This window comes from Trichoderma harzianum, assembly GCF_003025095.1.
Source record: "Trichoderma harzianum CBS 226.95 unplaced genomic scaffold M431scaffold_26, whole genome shotgun sequence".
Lineage (NCBI taxonomy): Eukaryota > Fungi > Ascomycota > Sordariomycetes > Hypocreales > Hypocreaceae > Trichoderma > Trichoderma harzianum.
In genome coordinates, this window is record NW_020209274.1 from 228152 (window position 1) to 242860 (window position 14709).

Here is a 14709-nt window from a genome sequence, read left to right on the forward strand (position 1 = left end):
AATTGCAGGGTAAGGTCCACTACTCGGACATTGGCCTACCGAAACGCAATACCAGCAACAGTGACATAATATTCATGAAAAGAGAACCATACCCAGAGGACTGAATAACAAATGTGAGTGCATATTTATCCATGACACTATATATGGCCTCCTTAGATACATTCGACGGCGCCCTTTCATCTGATAAACCGTTACGAATGACATAGCACATAATTACTCAACTTCAGCGGCTGGGAAATACATCTGCGGGAACATTTGCCCTTATAACTGGCCCGAGATACGACTCATAGTCATCAGGATTAGTCTCATTGCCATTCCACTTCAACGCGCGAGCAAGAGGTCGGTAATCTCCAGTGGTGAAGTTGTAAGTTACGCCATTGTTCGATAGCGTTGGAGTATGAAACATATAGAAGAAGCCAGTTGCAGAAGACCCTTCAACGTCAGTCAGATTATACTCCTGAATTGTGCCATACGTTGGTACACCAAGGAAGCCAGGCAAGATGGGCTGCGGCGTGTCTTGGTAGTCAATCTTGACGGAAGGATCAAAACCATAGATGGTTGGGACAAAAGTGGTGTTAGCGGGGACGAGCTCGTAGAGGATATGTGCCGACGGCAAGCCGATATCGATCCTTAAGAACGGGATAATAGATTCCGAGGCATTTGCGCTCCAATGATAAGTGTCGATGTTGGGTGTAGTTGCCTGAGCTGAGAAGACATTTTGCTGATCACCTGGAATAGACAAGACTTGCGGGCTAGCGTAAGGTACTGTCGTCGTCGCATTCTGAGTTATCGGACCAACAGCGTCCCTGCTGTATGGCAAGCCCATATAGGGAATCGAGTAGACGTTATTATCGCTGGAAATTTTAATGAATCCGCTATAGACAGGCGTCGAGTACGGATATTTGTCGGGCTGAGGTGTGATATGCACTGTAATAGTGGTTGACTCGCCGGGCTGAAGAGTCAACTTGGTCGTTGAGAATTGAGCAGATGCAGGAACAGAATGCGGAGTATAGGCGCTAATGGTGTCAAAGTTTGGTTCGCCGGCCAAGTAATTTTCATGGGCTCGAAGAAATGCGGCCGGGTCGTGGCTGAAAGTGTAGTGATTTGGTTTCTTTGAATCGTTTGTTATGGTTATCTTCTGCGGTGAAGGATTCGCAGAGTCCCTCAAGCTGAATTCCGAAGGACTTATTGTTGAATCAGCTTTGACAGCGGCATAAACATCAAGCATTCCACCACCTTGGCGAAGCGTGGAAGTGAATGGTATCGTGGAGTTGTATTCTGGGAGCGGAGAAGCAGCAGTCTTGAGACGATCAAAGAGTTGTGCAACAGTTAGATGAGGGAATTGGCTCTTGAGAAGCGCATAACTCGCGGCTGCGAGCGGCGTTGCCATGGATGTTCCCGATACAACGGCATAACCACCCGCGGCAAGCGGCCATGTTGATAGAATTGTGCCTCCGGGTGAAGCGACTTTGGGATGCAGTGTCATCTCGATGGTAGGACCAAGGCTCGAGAATGAGGTCACAAAGTTTCCTAGTGGGTCAGCAATGAGCTGCTGAGATTGTGAGCCTGTGGAAATGAATTGCAGGCTATACGTCTCGTTAGGTGATAAGCCTTGAATAGCTTCCACAATTGCTTTTGAGCTATCGTAGGTCAAATACAATGTGTCGGGAGAGCCGTCGTTTTCAGGTTCATCTAGCTCGATAAGCTGATCTTCGCTTGTGAGGTAAGCCATAATAGTTGTGACGCCCAACTCCTGAGCTTGAAACCAGCCAGTGCCACAATTATCCTCCCAAGATACCAACAGTATAGTTGTGTTCCAATCTACAGTTGCATTAGCCGCTGCATCCCAGGCTGGCTGGTAACAGCCACTGGCGACAGTATCATTGATCGGTATTCCAAGCCCAGTTCCAAGCACGAAGATGTCCTGCTTGCTCTTTCCTGGAAAAGGGAGTACTGATATATAATCTAGCGATTTGCCTTTCTCGTCATGGGCTTGGAAATGAGTCTGATATACTGCATTCTCCACGGCCCCTACGCTGAGCGCGTCTTGGCAAATACCAGGAATCGATGCACTATAGATCCCAGGGCCAAAGTTGCCAATGGCTGCCACAACCGCTACTCCCTTCTGTGCGAGCTGGGTGACCACCGGGTCGAAAGGGTTGAGAGCTTCCCATAATTCGCCGATGATTCCAAGAGATATGGAGAGCACGTCTGCGCCGTCTTCAGCGGCTCGAAGCATTGCGCTTATAATGATGTCGTTGGGTGTGCCAGAGCCTGGACAGCTCAAGACTCTGTAAGCTCCTATTGTCGCATCAGGAGCCCCTCCAACAAGGCCAAAGCCTACATCGTCGGGATCTTCCATTGCCAGAATTCCTGCCACGGCGTTAGTCCTAATGCCGATATAGTTTAGAGATTTATTACTCGTCGCCAATACTTACCAAGAGTGTGAGTGCCATGTCCACCTTCAGGACATGTTGCCAGTGGATCAGGGCTAGGCATGGGAGTATTGGTGCCGTCGTAATTATCACCCACGAAATCATAACCGAAAGCAATTTTATGGCCAGGTCCGAAGCCTCCGCCAAGTGCGGGGTGACGATAATCGACACCAGAGTCAATGATGCCGATCTGGACTCCTTTGCCTCTGATGCCTTCGTCGTGAAGCTTCTGAATGTTGACAGAAAGTAGGGGCTGGTTCACGCCGCTAACACCTCGTAGGTTGGGCAAAGTCGTATTGCTGTTGCCAGTGGTCGATTGGGTACTGCCGCTGGTCGACTTGACCTTTGGACTACCGTTTCTATAATATGGTTCAGGCGGAGGGACAATCGTCACATGCCAGGCGTTCTTCACTCCATTGGCCTTCCTGACAGACTCAAGGTCGACATCTGTGTGAAAGGAGACCGAAATTCCTGAGAAAATATCCACGGAATTGAACTCATTGCGAAGTTGGTAGCCCGCTTTGATGCCTACAGGGGTTTGTGCAAAGCGTTGCTGAGGTTGCAAAGAGGGATGGAAATCTGGCTCAAACTCAATAATGTATGCATTGGGAACAATGGTGATGTTGGGCTTCTGTGCCGGTTGCACAGTCGTGAGCGATGCCGCGCTGCCAGTTACGGCCAGCAGGCTAAAGGCGGCCTTGACTTTCATTTTTCTAGGCCAATAGGAGGCTCAGAGGAATCCAATCAAGTGGCACTGAGTTGCAAACAAGACAACTTAATGTCTTGTGGCTTAACAAATAAGCGCCCAGAGAGAATCAACCCTCGTTCGCTCCCATTCATATATTATATAGTACAAGTGAGTGTGCTAGACGCGTCTAGTGATGCAAGCAGCCCATATTGTGACAGATTTTGTGACACGACGCCGATCGAAATACGAGGTAGCATCACGTTTACGAGGCTCCCATTTTTGGGATCAAAATCCATCTCAACGCGTGCAAATCCACTTTTGATTGCGATGGGCGAGGTAAGTTGGGGGAAAAGTGGGCGTAATTCATGCCAGATTGATCTTCACTGTTACAGCAACTATCAACTTCTCCAAGAGATCACGCGAAGAAAATGATAAGGAATTACCAGGAGCTTGGCAGAATCGGGGAGTTTTGCGTATCCGAAAACAGTGGCAGCGTATGAATATCTCAAATATAGCAACACATTGCGCGGTTTGGACTCCGGAGTTCCGGAATCACAGACCGTTTACCCCAATATCTTCTCGTATCGGGCGCTAGTCTCATGCCGCTGACCGGCTGTTACGGTAAAATGGCATTAGTCGAGTTCTGAGACTGGGATTGTGCATGATACGAAGCTTGCACAGCTGGGATCGGAGGTATTGTCTTTTGTATCTGCTTTGGAATTAATGTAGTTATCACATTCGAGGCTTAGGTCTTTCTTTGGGATTGGATCTAATCTTCACAGCCATGTATGAGCCTGCTATTTGGCTACGTGAATAATAACTACAGATGGGATGCATCATTTTCAGTAAGATTATTCGTCTATTCATATAGTAAAGGTGATTGAAGTTTCCTCGAGCACATGCTTTCTCGTCTGGATTGGCCTCCATACAGCGCCGATGTCAACCCCATAGAACACGTGTGGAATCTGTTTTGAATTACCTTTCAAACAATATAGATACCTGATTTTTCCTAGTTGTCTGGCTTGAGATGAATGTATGTTTATTTGTTATGTTGTAATTCCGGGTAGCCTCAAATTACGTTTGTACGCAGACTTTTGACACCCCACTGTACTATTACTCAAGTTTCATGAAGAATGAGTTTTGATAGGAGAATTTGACGGGCCCGTGATCAGTAGCGGCTAGGATAGATGACTAAACCCTGCTCGGCCTGGCTTAGTAGTACATTTATAAAGGAGGAATATTTCCTCTAGCTAGATAAAGGAAACAAGACAAGTTATCTCGACGGAATGACCCCTAGCTATGACGGCGGCTTCGTTCTAGTTGAAACAAAGCTACGGAGTAGAGTAGCTAGATCGAATGGTTCCTTGAGCTTATTCTCGCGCCGTGGTCCTCGTAATGGCTAGACGAGTTCGGTTTCTCGTGATGTGTTTTGGTGTTATTGGCGAAGTTCAAATGTGTCTACGAGCAGCCGTCGTCCGCAGGCCTCGCGCGAGGGACATCGACATGGTCTGTCCAGGCGGCGGCCGGCAGCATCACCGACAGGCTTTCAGCCATTGAAGAAACGCTGCAGCTGCTCGTCTGTCGGGGGGGCAGAATCCACAGACGGGCCGGCTGCTGCCAACCATCATGGCCACAAGGACGGTGGGGGTGACGATGGCAGTCCCTCCATCGAGATCCCTCCGCCGAGATTCCTCCACCGCCTGTCCATCACAACGGATATTGCGAGGAACTGGCGACGCCGGACGAGACGCCGTCGGGCAATGTGGAAGGCTTCATAGACGGTCTAGGGCGGCTCTGAACCGCACGAGGCTGGCTTCTTTGTTCTTTGGGCCGTCGTCCAACATCCATCACCTTCTTCCGAGCCGTCTCTGAAGTCGCATCTGCTCTTCTCCAGTCCAGTGGTTCCAGCACGCTGCCTAGAGGCATCACCTCTTCCACTGTCCCGCGCTCCTCCTCCACCACCGTTGCAGGCCGGCCATCAGCCAACATGTTTTCTCTGCCCTCTCAGATCAAATCTCTCCAGCTGATTATGCTCTTCTTTCGCCGATGCCGGCATCATCTTTCCGATGGTCAAACATCCGTCTTTCATCTAAAGTTGCCGTTCAGAGGCCGTGGCTATGCCTCCTCAACACCATTTCGCAGTAGCATCCTACACAAGTAAGCCCGAGGCTTCGTCGGAGCAGAAACCCGAGTCAGAGATGTTCATTTGGAGAGCAGAGGGTTTGTGGGAGGACACGGAGCCCAGCGCTGCCAATCTGGAGTCTAGTGAGTCAGTACCTTTCATGCACATCCAGCACTCGCGTCCCAATACATCGTTGTACTGATTGATGGACTGCTACCCAGTGCAGTCCTGGTTGCTCATGACGCACTATTATCAAGGCGACTAACGACTGGAACGTGCGTGGAATGCACACAATCTTGCCGCTCGAACAGCCTACAAGATCGGGTTACATTCCAAAGCAGCCTTGGCCGGTCTGAGGCAGTCCGAGATGGAGGCGGCGCGCAAACGCGCATGGCACGGCTGTGTGGTCCTGGGTCTGTGAGAGAGAGACTTTTTGCATCTTTGTACGTGCTCCTTGCCGGGTGATTTAACATGCGCGCGTCCAGGCTGCTCGCCATAACCCTAAGGCAGCCCTTGACCATTCCTCCCAACCTTGTCGATATGGATCTATCCACCTGTCGCCAGTTTCTGCTAGCAGTAGAAGCTAGCAGTAGAAGCTATCAGAGATGAAGAGAGCACCTCCGATAGCATTACCCTCTTTACCGACACCATGTACGTATTAGCATCTGCAGTGCAATACTCATTTCTGACCTCTTTGTCTCCCGTCTTGGACAATGAGCAGACGACTGTACGACATACTTGGTGACACAATCTCCGATGTGTACAACTCGAATCTGAACAATGATATCCGACTCTCCCTGTCGCACATGCTTGCCCGGATTGTAGTTCACGAACAGAGGCTCGCAGAGTGGAGGCATAGACTATCGCCTCAGCTACAGCGTAGGCCGTGGGAGGCGACGGTTGAGGACGCAGACCCGAAGAACCTCGTCTTCGATAAGCTAAGCATCGTCATGATCTTACGATACCTCATCAATCGCATCCTTCTGCATCGACCCATTCTCAGCGCATCTTTCCATGACATCTGCCAAGCGCAAGACTTTCCCCCGGATTCTGAGGGTCCAATGAGCCCACAGAGTAAACAGCGTCTTTTTTCTCCCGAACTGGCTGAGCTCAGCATCAAAACTTGAGAGCAGACTGCCTTCAAGATGATCAGCATCGTTCACAAGACACGCCAGTCGCCGCAACGCTCGGCAACATGGTGGTTTACAGGGGAGCATGCTGCCACCTCGCGTGTGACAAATTCATCCTCCCCAAAAACTCTTAGTTTCTAACTAACCCTTGGTCTGTGTATCTTTCAATGCGTCTCTCGTTGTGTTTAGCTGTATTTTGCTCAAAGTCAACTCGTCTCAGAGGGCAGCCGGCCCATCCAGAAACGAGTTGGCGAGATTGTCAAGTTCAAGGTCGTACAGGAAGCTCGAGATGCTCAGGCGTCTGCAAATAGCCGCAGGGGCTCTGCATAAGATCAGTGATAGCACGAAATCAGCCGTCAGGGTGCGGGCCATACTAGCCAAGTACATCCAAATTTGTATGACCCTTCTTAGGGACAATTCCTTGCGCTCTACTGGTGCCATCGCCGTGGAGAAGCTTCTCGAAAGGCACACTTATTCAAGAGAGGAAGCCCCACATGCAGAGAAAAAGAATGTGGTCATGGAAGAGCAAGCCCAGGATGTATTCCCGTTCGCACTTAGTGATTCCTTTGGTGGGTTTGACATGGGCTTCTATCAGGCTTACAGTAGTCCGACCGCGATCTTCTCATCGACATGGCTGGGACAGAGAGCAAACTGATGGCCGCTATGATCTGACCACCAGGGCTTTCATGTTCAATTTCTATGATGCTGAACTTCAATGGTTAAAAACGACTCATGACTATGTGATCAGATCATTTCCTTGCTAGGTGGTATCACAACCAGCAATAACACGACCGGTCCGAAGGATCCTTTGTAGTAAATGTCCATGTCCTTTCGGACGCCAGTGATAATGGTTAGTCGCAGCTTCGAAGCAGACTAGATACCGTGGCCCATGTCGTCGGCTAAGAGTTGAGCGCCCTTGGACAAGGCATCAGTAATAAGCTTCTTATTATTGATAACGGCCACATCGCTGACCAGCTGAGTTTCGTCCCACCCTTGGGTGTCGGAAAAGTCCTTTAAGGTAAGCAGGAGCGCCTTGCAGAACTCCTCAGCGACCTTGGAGTTGATGATGATGCGTTCCGTGGACATGTAAATCTGGCCCGAGTTGACAACGGGCGCCATCGACACATCCCACATCCCCTCGCGGCCTTGGCGAGATCGACATCTTCACAGACAATGGCAGGGGCCTTGCCGCGGAATTCCAATGGGAGTGGGCTTCAGGTACTTGCCAAGCCTCTACGGCAATGATGGATCCAGCGCGGGTCGATCCGGTAAAATTGATCTTCTTGATGGCGGGGTGGGCAATCAGCTTACTGGTGAGGATACCAGCATCCTTGGGATCATGGTACAGGGTGTTGAGGCAGCCAGCCGGAAGGCCGGCATAGTGAAGAGCAGAGGGGAGGCAACTCCCCACATGGTTCCAGGAGCAGCCTCGGGACCCTTGAGCACAACGGTATTACCCCTGCAGTGTCCCTGTTAGTGAAGATGAGTTGGGCCTATGGGGACATACAGTATAGCAGGACGGAATAGGTACTAGTGGACATGGTGATGAAGAAATGCAGGAGTCGAGCCTTGCTTACTTACATAGCAAGCGGCTGCAGGCAAGCCCGTAGCGCCAGGACGTGGGGAATGTTCCGGGGAGAAGATGCCCAACACGACACCGTACGGCTCCTTGACGACCAGGGCACTACGACCAGAGGCAGCAATAACAGGGCTTGTTGATGTGGTGACCACTTGGATGAGGTCGGCGATGCTGCGGCAGGCGCTGGCCACGCCATGCTCGTGGTTGAACATTTCTGTATTGACACCAATCTCGGTGTGGCTAAAGTAGAACATGTCGTCGGCTCGCCTTCTCCATTAGGTCGGCCTCACGGAGGAAGATGCCTCTCCGAAAGTCCGGCTTGGTCTGAGACCAGCTCTTCAAGGCCCTTTCGGCCGAGTCGATAGCTCGTGTCGTATCTTCCTCTGTGACAGCAGAACATTTGTAGAGGGCCTGGTGGGTGACGGGAGAGACGGTGTCAAAAGTCTTGGCCAGTGTGATCTGCTTACCAACCAGGAAAAGGGGCAGCGTGGAGGTTGGGTTGAAAGTCGGCTTTGGGTATCAGATGGATCCCATGGCAACAGTTGCTTAGATGCTCTTTGAGAAACAAAAGCTTGAGATACCAAATTGGGAGTTGGCGTATCTATGACTCAAAGAGCTAAGAAAGGGATCCATTTGTTGAAGAAGGATGCTTTATTCAAAAGATGTTTTGGGCAGAGAAGTTACGCATGTGTTGTGTTTTATCGAGCGATGTTGAATGATTGTGATATTTTCCTCTGATGCTTTTTAAATGACCTTGGGAACTCCATCTATTTCAACTTTGAGTCTTCAAAGGGCACAAAGCTTGCCCCCTTTATATTAAAGGGCCCCTATACATAGCGAATTACTGCATACCCGTCGCAAACACGTAAATCAATCTTCTACAACAAGCTGCTCTTTCAGAGCCAAAGCTTTCCATCCCGTCATGTCCTTTCCCCCAACTGATCTCTCCCATCGAACCTGAGATTGTTTGATATCGTTTGGCCAAAGAGGCTTGACGTGAATGGTAGAATGTCTAAGGGTGCTGGCAAGCCGAACAGAGGCGACCGGGCATTTTGAATGTTCGCTTCAAAGCTGCTTGATCTTTGTTGCAAAGAACAGACATAGACATAGTTTACAAGCAAACTCTATCAAAGAGCATACTTAAAACAACCCCTTAGAGACTTATTTAGTCCAGATCCTACAATAACAACTCATTAAGTTTGTCCGCCTATTCGTTCATCATAACAACTTTCTCGCCTCGCGCTTTCATTAGGTGATTTCTGCCATGTCGTGGTGAATAAGCGAAAGGCCGAGGTTGACGATTTGGCCACCTCGGCTAACATGTCTGCATTATCTCTGTAGTCGACATGGTAAATGCAGCAAGACAATAAATCCAACTGCATCACAATGCACACGCATACGCATACGGAGTAAGGCGATAACGAGTAGGGACCTGGGACCAGGTGGCTTCAGAATACCAAATGCCTCCAGAAACAGCATGTTGTGCGAATGCTCCATAGCGAGTGTCTCTAACTAGTTCACCTGTCTCCATAGAAGTAACGGTTCCAGTCAAACGTTCCTTGCATGGCCCGGCTTCTACTGTATTATTCGCATGCAAGATAGAAAGTGGCAAATCAACGTGAGGCATCAAATCACGCCAACTCTTTTACATGCTCAGTGCTCATAAGTTCTACAATATTCATCATTTTGTAAATAGACATGTCCGGCTACTCGCGAGGTCGAGTTCAATAACTAGGTAACAGTAAGACAAATTGAAGAACTCGGTGGATTCGGTCTGTAATGATACTAATCTAATTACCTAGGTAGGTAATTGTCTCGCCAGAAGATCGGCCGGAACTGGACAACGTAATACGACGAGAATATAAGAGCAAGCCTCCACTCCGGTGATAGCGCGATTACGTACCTGTACGGAGTACGGAGGTCGCCGTTAAACGTCTTGTCCACGAATGTAGCTATCCTAAAGAGTCTTTAGCAACCTCTGCGGAGTAGCTCCATGTCCCTTGTTGATACGATTATCGGGAGGTTTCCCTTGAAACTGTAGTGCTTATAGTTGATGTTCTTACCTACTAAGGCAGGAACTTATTGCGATATAATGCATCTGCATACAGGTGCAGGTACCCTTGTATATGCGATAGAGCAACCCTGTTAGCTTGGAGAAAACTTTAGTCGCGACCTCCGTAGTGCGTGATCACTATGTAAATACCGTATATTGCGTATTCCCTCGCAAAACTGGACTGTGGGTCTCTCCAGATGTGACTCCCGGCGGCTATTAGTTACTAGGGGTAGTAAAGTAATCGTCTAACTCTGTGCAGTTCATTAAGCGAAGAAAGCAGACAAATCTACAGTCCAGTTTTGTGAGGGATTACGATATCCCACTCTATTTTTCCGCATTCATACCTAGGTAGTACACGTTGTTGATCAAGGTTCCAATTTCTCAATGTATGTGTATCCTCATGTCATCCCCATGCTTCAGCACAATTCTCCGATCCCTCACCCAGCCAATGCCTAAACCGGTGCCTGTCATGACGATAGTTCCCCGTTCAAGGGTGGTACCTTGTGAAAGGAAGGGGATGATCGTCTTGATCCCTGGAGATCAAGGCTAGTGTAGCCGTTGGTGCTGACGAGCAGGATTCTGAGGCTTATGTACTTCGTGTTCGAATCATGCACTGCCGCGCCATTAAGGATTCTTTGGATTACCAACTGCTCCGGGTGTCCGATAGCGCCAGGGCTGGCCAACACTAGGCCGATGGGATCGAATTCCTTGGAGAAAGACCACTGGTTCTTGAACTACTGCACTCGCGCAGACATTGTTACCGCAAGTGTAACCTAGGACGGAGTCTTCTCTGATGTGGCGTCCATCCTTCGAGATCGCAAAGGTCAATTCGGCCTCATAATCGTCCGAGCCGTCCTGGGCAATCTTGGGAATTAATAATGGTAGGATGCGGGCCGCTTATCGATCTCCGCGGCGGAATTCGGAAAATAGTAGTGGTGTTAGTGTAAAATTCTCTCGTGTTAACATCAGGGCGTACACCGATTGAATGACCAGGAGGCTTCGGATAACTTACTACTACCCCAGTTGTTATTATAGTAGGAACTTTTGCAGTTGGATCAAAGTTACGCTGTTGGACCAAAGTTATACAGTTGGATCGAAGTCATCCAAGTGAATCAAAGTCATCTAGCCAGATCAAGTTCGTTGAGTTAGATCAAGTTCATTGAGTTGGATCAAAGGCATCTAGCTAGATCAAGTTCATTGAGTTCGATCAAAGGCATCTAGTTGGATCAATGTCATCCAGTTTGGATTAAAGTCATTTAGCTAGATCAATATTATCCGGCGAGACCAACACCACCTCATCCAATTAAGGCCATCGAGCCAGGTTATGCTTATTAAAAGAGAGATAACAAGAAAACAGTTTGTATTTTTACCAATAGTTACTATGTGGACACACCTTCCTAATGTAATTTAGCAGGGTAGTGGATTTTGACTTTTGGGGTGTGGAAATCGAGGGCCCCGTTTGCCCAGGTTGCCGAGGGGAGGTCTGGATCGCAGCAATGCATCGCGCATCTGCTTTCCAATTAGGCCAAGTCTCTGTTGTCAGCATCGATATTGTCAGCCGAGTATGAGTGCAATGGCCAAAAGAAGGATCAAGCGGCTGATGTTGAATACGACTGACATGTTGTCGAAGTAGGTAGGGGTATTAATTGCAACCATGGCACGCAATCTTGCCAAGAGTATATAGGTAGGAACCATTGCCTGCCACCAGCCATGGTATTACAAGAAATGGAACCTCGGGGTGCCTTTATGTTTACAGCAATGATCAGAGTTCGTGACCCATCCACTGCTGCCATGGCATCGCCCCAAATGCTACCCAAAGTCGACAGGCGCTACAGCAACAGCTCGCCTCTCTCTCTACGCATGTCGTGCGACCGCTGTCGTGTCCAGAAGCTTAAATGCTCTGTACCGGCCGGAGCAGAAGCTTGCCAGCGGTGCATGCGGGCTAGAGTCTCTTGTGTGTTTGGTCGACGGACGCCTTCGAAGCGCTCAAGCCGGACAGCAACACGCCCGCCCAGCCCGCCCAGCCCGCCCACACAAAATGAACAACCGCCCTTGAGCCCCCAACGGGCCGTTGCCGTTCCCCCGGCGCCAAGCTCCGGGTTGATAACGGCATCAGCATCAACATCGTCATCATCCACATGCTCGTCACTATCGCCAACGATAGCGCCATCCGGCTGTCAGGCTGCGACTCCAGATACGGAGCTGGATACATGTACGCTCATAGTCTCTGAGCCCATGCCGTCGGCGGCCCCAGAGCCAGAGCTCGAGCCCAGATCGTGCGATGCTCTCCATCTCCATGCCTCGTGGGACGGCTCGGCTGTGGACCTGGACCTGTACGAGTATGGCTTCGTCTCCACCATGCCCAAGCGTAATGGCGACATGGACATGGACATGGCCGGTTACGACTGGCTGGAGCAGTCAGGGTTTGCTTTGGACGACGGGAGCACGTTTGAAATGGGCCGATTCGACCTGGCGCCATGGTCCCATTTACCACCCCCGACAGCCGAGGCGAGACGGGTCCCTGACGATATGGCCGCGATCAACAGCACCTCGGCCAGTAATATCAGCAGAATCAACAACGCTGCCACTGCAACGACCGGCCAGCGACTCACAGCCCTGGTATCCGAGATCCAGCAGCAGCTACGGAGATTGGAGGAGGGTCCGTGGCACACGGACAGCACCCACAGCCTGCACGACTACCCAGTTGGCACCATTCTCGAGCTTTCGCAGCAGTTCAGTGCCATCGCAGGGTCCATCCTCAGCAGCACCGTCTGCACCAGTGGTGGGCTGGAGGCAGCCGGCAGCGACGAGGACAATGACAGCAGCGAGAGGATGGCTGGCTGCGCCACGGCAGACACGCCGACGATGCTGCTCATCATGTGCGGCTACATTTGGCTGGTACGAATCTACGGCATCGTGATGGGCCACTTTCAGAAGCACCTGGACCGAATGCCTACCGGCGATCCCCGCCATCTGAGGACAACCACGGGTGTTATCAGCCCCATCGCCGGTGGTGTAAGTGTAAGCACCAAGCTTCGGCTAGGGGAACTCCCCTGCACAGACGTGGCCCTGAGTCTGCAGCAGATTCACACAGCGGTCCGCATGCTGCTTGACGTGCTACATGAGATCGAGGGCCACCTGGGGCGCGGGGCCGTAGCAGCTTGCGACATGGCCGTGGCGTTGCTGCTTAACTCTGGGAGGCCCCAAAACGGCAGCTCCCGCGGCCTGGGCATCAAGGCGGCGGCAGTGAAGAAGCTTCTGAGGGAGAAGATGGGTCTTTGAGAGAATATCGACCCACTACCATATTGCCCCGATACTACCTACATGTATAGATGTCATGTTGTTATAGAGCCATACCTAGCGTGGCGATTATAAGCGGAGTTTACTATGTTCCAGATCTTTGAATAGAATCTTGCTGTTACATTAAAATATGAGTCAGGTTGACGACTGTTTATTTATTCTCCACGCTAGTCTATTTACTACATATTCTAAAAGCAAAGTATTGTGGCTATATGTACTAGTAAGTAAATGTTAGTTTTGGCTAAAAAGCAGGAATGTTAGTTTACAGTAGTTTATATATTAAATTATAAAAAAATTCCCAAATGAAGTAATATTTACATTAAATGCCAGCAAGCTGGGATATATATATAGCAATAAATAATACGTTAAATTATAGATATAATACAAGGGAAAGAACAGTATTAATGTACAGTATGTACCTAACAAGAAACGGCAGATGGAAGAGCACTAGCCCAACTTGAGTCCTAGTCAGGTACTCACTCGTACGTGACGTGCCGACACAACCGATCCTGATCCATGTTGGGAATAATGTACGAGAGCAATCACCGTCGCAGATTATCTAGCCCCACAAACGTGGCATGTCTTGTGGTCTTATATTATGGAACCCCAAAGTCCCTAGGCTACCATTTGCCGTAAGATAGTAGGGATCTGCAGGTCCTGCCGAGTTTGCCGTGTCGGGCCGCTCGGCAGCAATCCCGGGGTTGCGGCAACGGAGCAGTCGACGGAGCAATCGACGGCGCAGTCGACGGAGCAAATCGAGGGGAATGCTGTTGCTCAAGCATCCAGATCCAGTTCTCCGCCGGGGGAACGTGGAGACATGACTCGCGAGGCTCGTACAACCACGTGTTGCCCCCTCCTTGACTGGCAACTTTCCGACAACCTGGCAGAAGCTTTCGGCCGAAAAAGACATGGAGTCTGCAGTTTTTCGTCCGTTGATAGCACTCCGTAACCTTTTTGCCTCATACAGTAAGCTCAACCAGCCGAAGTCCACACCCCCAAGCCCCCCTTTCTCAAGCCGGGAGCAAGGATAAGGATCCATGCAGGACGTTGAATCCCGCACTAATATGCACATGGCGTACGCCGAGACCTGCCAGAAAGCTTAGCTAGCCAAATCATTAGCGGGCGCCAGTCAGAGTCAGGGTCAGGAACACGCATGTTTGCAGCTGTTCTATTGGTGGGGGATACGGTGGTGGCATTGTGGCGAAAGGTCGCATACCACTTGACGTGATTCCGCAACATGGCCTCAAGGACATCCACCATACTGGAGTTGCACCTTGGACATGTCCACGATCGCAACAACGTTCAACTCTGGTCGTTTTTGTCCTGCTGGCGAGCCGAGAGTGAACTCCTGCCTCTTTTCCATTCACCTGTCCTTGGTCGTCTCTATCGGCGGTAGTACTAT

At 50.1% G+C, this 14709-nt stretch overlaps 5 protein-coding genes across 5 annotated transcripts; 2 read left to right on the top strand and 3 right to left on the bottom strand.

Moving 5' to 3' along the window:
• Positions 1–223: 223 nt before the first annotated feature.
• M431DRAFT_487795 (hypothetical protein) lies at positions 224–3144 on the bottom strand (the record flags this gene model as incomplete). The annotated part of the gene is made up of 2 exons (XM_024916503.1): positions 224–2373; positions 2439–3144. The coding sequence occupies 2 exons, from the start codon at positions 3142–3144 to the stop codon at positions 224–226; spliced, it is 2856 nt and encodes a 951-aa protein (XP_024768029.1).
• A 1611-nt stretch (positions 3145–4755) lies between these two features.
• On the bottom strand, positions 4756–5471 carry M431DRAFT_329378 (hypothetical protein). The gene has a single exon (XM_024914352.1). The coding sequence runs from the start codon at positions 5110–5112 to the stop codon at positions 4831–4833; it is 282 nt and encodes a 93-aa protein (XP_024768030.1). The 5' UTR covers positions 5113–5471; the 3' UTR covers positions 4756–4830.
• Positions 5472–5846: 375 nt separating this feature from the next.
• On the top strand, positions 5847–6518 carry M431DRAFT_329407 (hypothetical protein). The gene is made up of 2 exons (XM_024914353.1): positions 5847–5896; positions 5967–6518. Exon 2 carries the CDS (start codon positions 6052–6054, stop codon positions 6370–6372), a length of 321 nt encoding a protein of 106 aa, XP_024768031.1. The 5' UTR covers positions 5847–5896; positions 5967–6051; the 3' UTR covers positions 6373–6518.
• A 5528-nt stretch (positions 6519–12046) lies between these two features.
• M431DRAFT_513756 (hypothetical protein) lies at positions 12047–13422 on the top strand. Its single transcript, XM_024920091.1, has one exon. The coding sequence runs from the start codon at positions 12243–12245 to the stop codon at positions 13287–13289; it is 1047 nt and encodes a 348-aa protein (XP_024768032.1). The 5' UTR covers positions 12047–12242; the 3' UTR covers positions 13290–13422.
• Positions 13423–13732: 310 nt separating this feature from the next.
• On the bottom strand, positions 13733–14599 carry M431DRAFT_329423 (hypothetical protein). Its single transcript, XM_024914354.1, has one exon. The coding sequence runs from the start codon at positions 14377–14379 to the stop codon at positions 13867–13869; it is 513 nt and encodes a 170-aa protein (XP_024768033.1). The 5' UTR covers positions 14380–14599; the 3' UTR covers positions 13733–13866.
• Positions 14600–14709: the final 110 nt, after the last annotated feature.